The sequence below is a fragment of the Zerene cesonia genome, chromosome 13 (genome assembly GCF_012273895.1).
Source record: "Zerene cesonia ecotype Mississippi chromosome 13, Zerene_cesonia_1.1, whole genome shotgun sequence".
In the NCBI taxonomy this organism is placed as follows: Eukaryota; Metazoa; Arthropoda; class Insecta; order Lepidoptera; family Pieridae; genus Zerene; species Zerene cesonia.
The window spans coordinates 7,226,677-7,228,013 of record NC_052114.1 but is presented as its reverse complement, the minus strand read 5'-3'; the positions used below and the strand labels follow the sequence as shown (position 1 = coordinate 7,228,013).

Here is a 1,337-nt window from a genome sequence, read left to right as displayed (position 1 = left end):
AGTAATAAATGTTATTTGCAGTTAACAATTTTCTTTTTTCTTTATTACAATATTTATGGCAAGACTAGGTATATTTACGTTGTATTCAGGTCAATATTCACTCGTCGAACCTGACGGCTCCATCAGAACTGTAGACTACACAGCAGACTCAGTACACGGATTCAACGCTTTGGTGTCAAAGAGTGGTCCCAGCCTACACCCCGCACCGCAAGTGCACAGACAGCAATTTCAGCCTGTAGTACAGTATGTCGCGAAACCTGTGCCTGTGCCTGTACAGTATCCGAAACAATTCGAGCCGCAGGTTTATCCTTCACCAGCACCATTTTGTAAGTAATATAGTAAAGAAGTAGTTCGTTTTATAAGAAATTGACGTAAATTTCTCAGCAAGTTGTAGAATAAAAATCAATTGAAAGTTAAATGAGATTTTTTTCATGAGCGATTGCTCGCTAAAATGTTTGTAGTCACCGGCAGATATAATTAATTAGTTACTAAGTCTTCAAACAAAAACTAAACAATCTGATGCGATCACTATAAAATTCTTATATAAGACCAATGCCTCATACACCATAGATCAAACTCTTGCGTTACATAGAATAGGAGAGAAACATTAAATCCTTATATTAATACTTTTTTAAAACTAACAATATTCCTAAACTGTCACATTTTCTATTCCAGTATATCCAAGAGTGGTTGGTCAATTTCCTGACTACGATGGGTTTGAAAGGTTCGATGGACCACCTCAACAATTCTTTTAGGATATAAGGTTCAAGTTTTTGGAATAATAAAAAGGAAATGTTAATAATGATTTTGACAATAAAATATATTATTGTATACTTATTATTTTATTTGTTGTTCAAATACATATACATCCATACTCGAGTACTTATATGATATATATTGTATTGAAATGCAAATGCTTCGTTTAAAAAAAAAATTACTTACCTTTTGTGAGGTCATTAATTACCACTGAAATTATAATCTTTTTTACAAACCTTGTCTTTTTTCAAAGTAGAGAGAGCAAAAATAATCTTTAATGAATGCCAAAGCTTGATGTTTCATATTTACTAATATCCCCACCTCCTAATGATATTAAAGTGTCACCCGTATACATATTCTGAATTTTCATTAGAAACCTTGACTATGAATTATCTATTTTCTCCTGAATTCATAAATGAATTCATGATGTGTCCTTTAAATCCTCAAATAAAGTAATAATATATGAATGTGCAATATCAAATGGAGTTATTTTTCCGACAGGCGAAATTAATTATTAATTATAAGTAATGTTAGTATGCTATATGTATAATTACTCCTCATCTTAAGTAGATGAGGATGTT

The 1,337-nt window shown here is 31.5% G+C and overlaps 1 protein-coding gene across 1 annotated transcript in view; it reads left to right on the top strand.

Annotated features, from left to right (window-relative positions):
• LOC119831570 (cuticle protein 19-like) overlaps positions 1–833 on the top strand; it is a 3,899-nt gene extending 3,066 nt beyond the window's left edge. Inside the window, exons 3-4 of the mRNA XM_038354980.1 lie at positions 90–326; positions 676–833. Of these exons, the coding sequence (XP_038210908.1) occupies positions 90–326; positions 676–755 (317 nt within the window). The 3' untranslated portion in view covers positions 756–833. The remainder of the gene's footprint in view (positions 1–89; positions 327–675) is intronic.
• Positions 834–1,337: the final 504 nt, after the last annotated feature.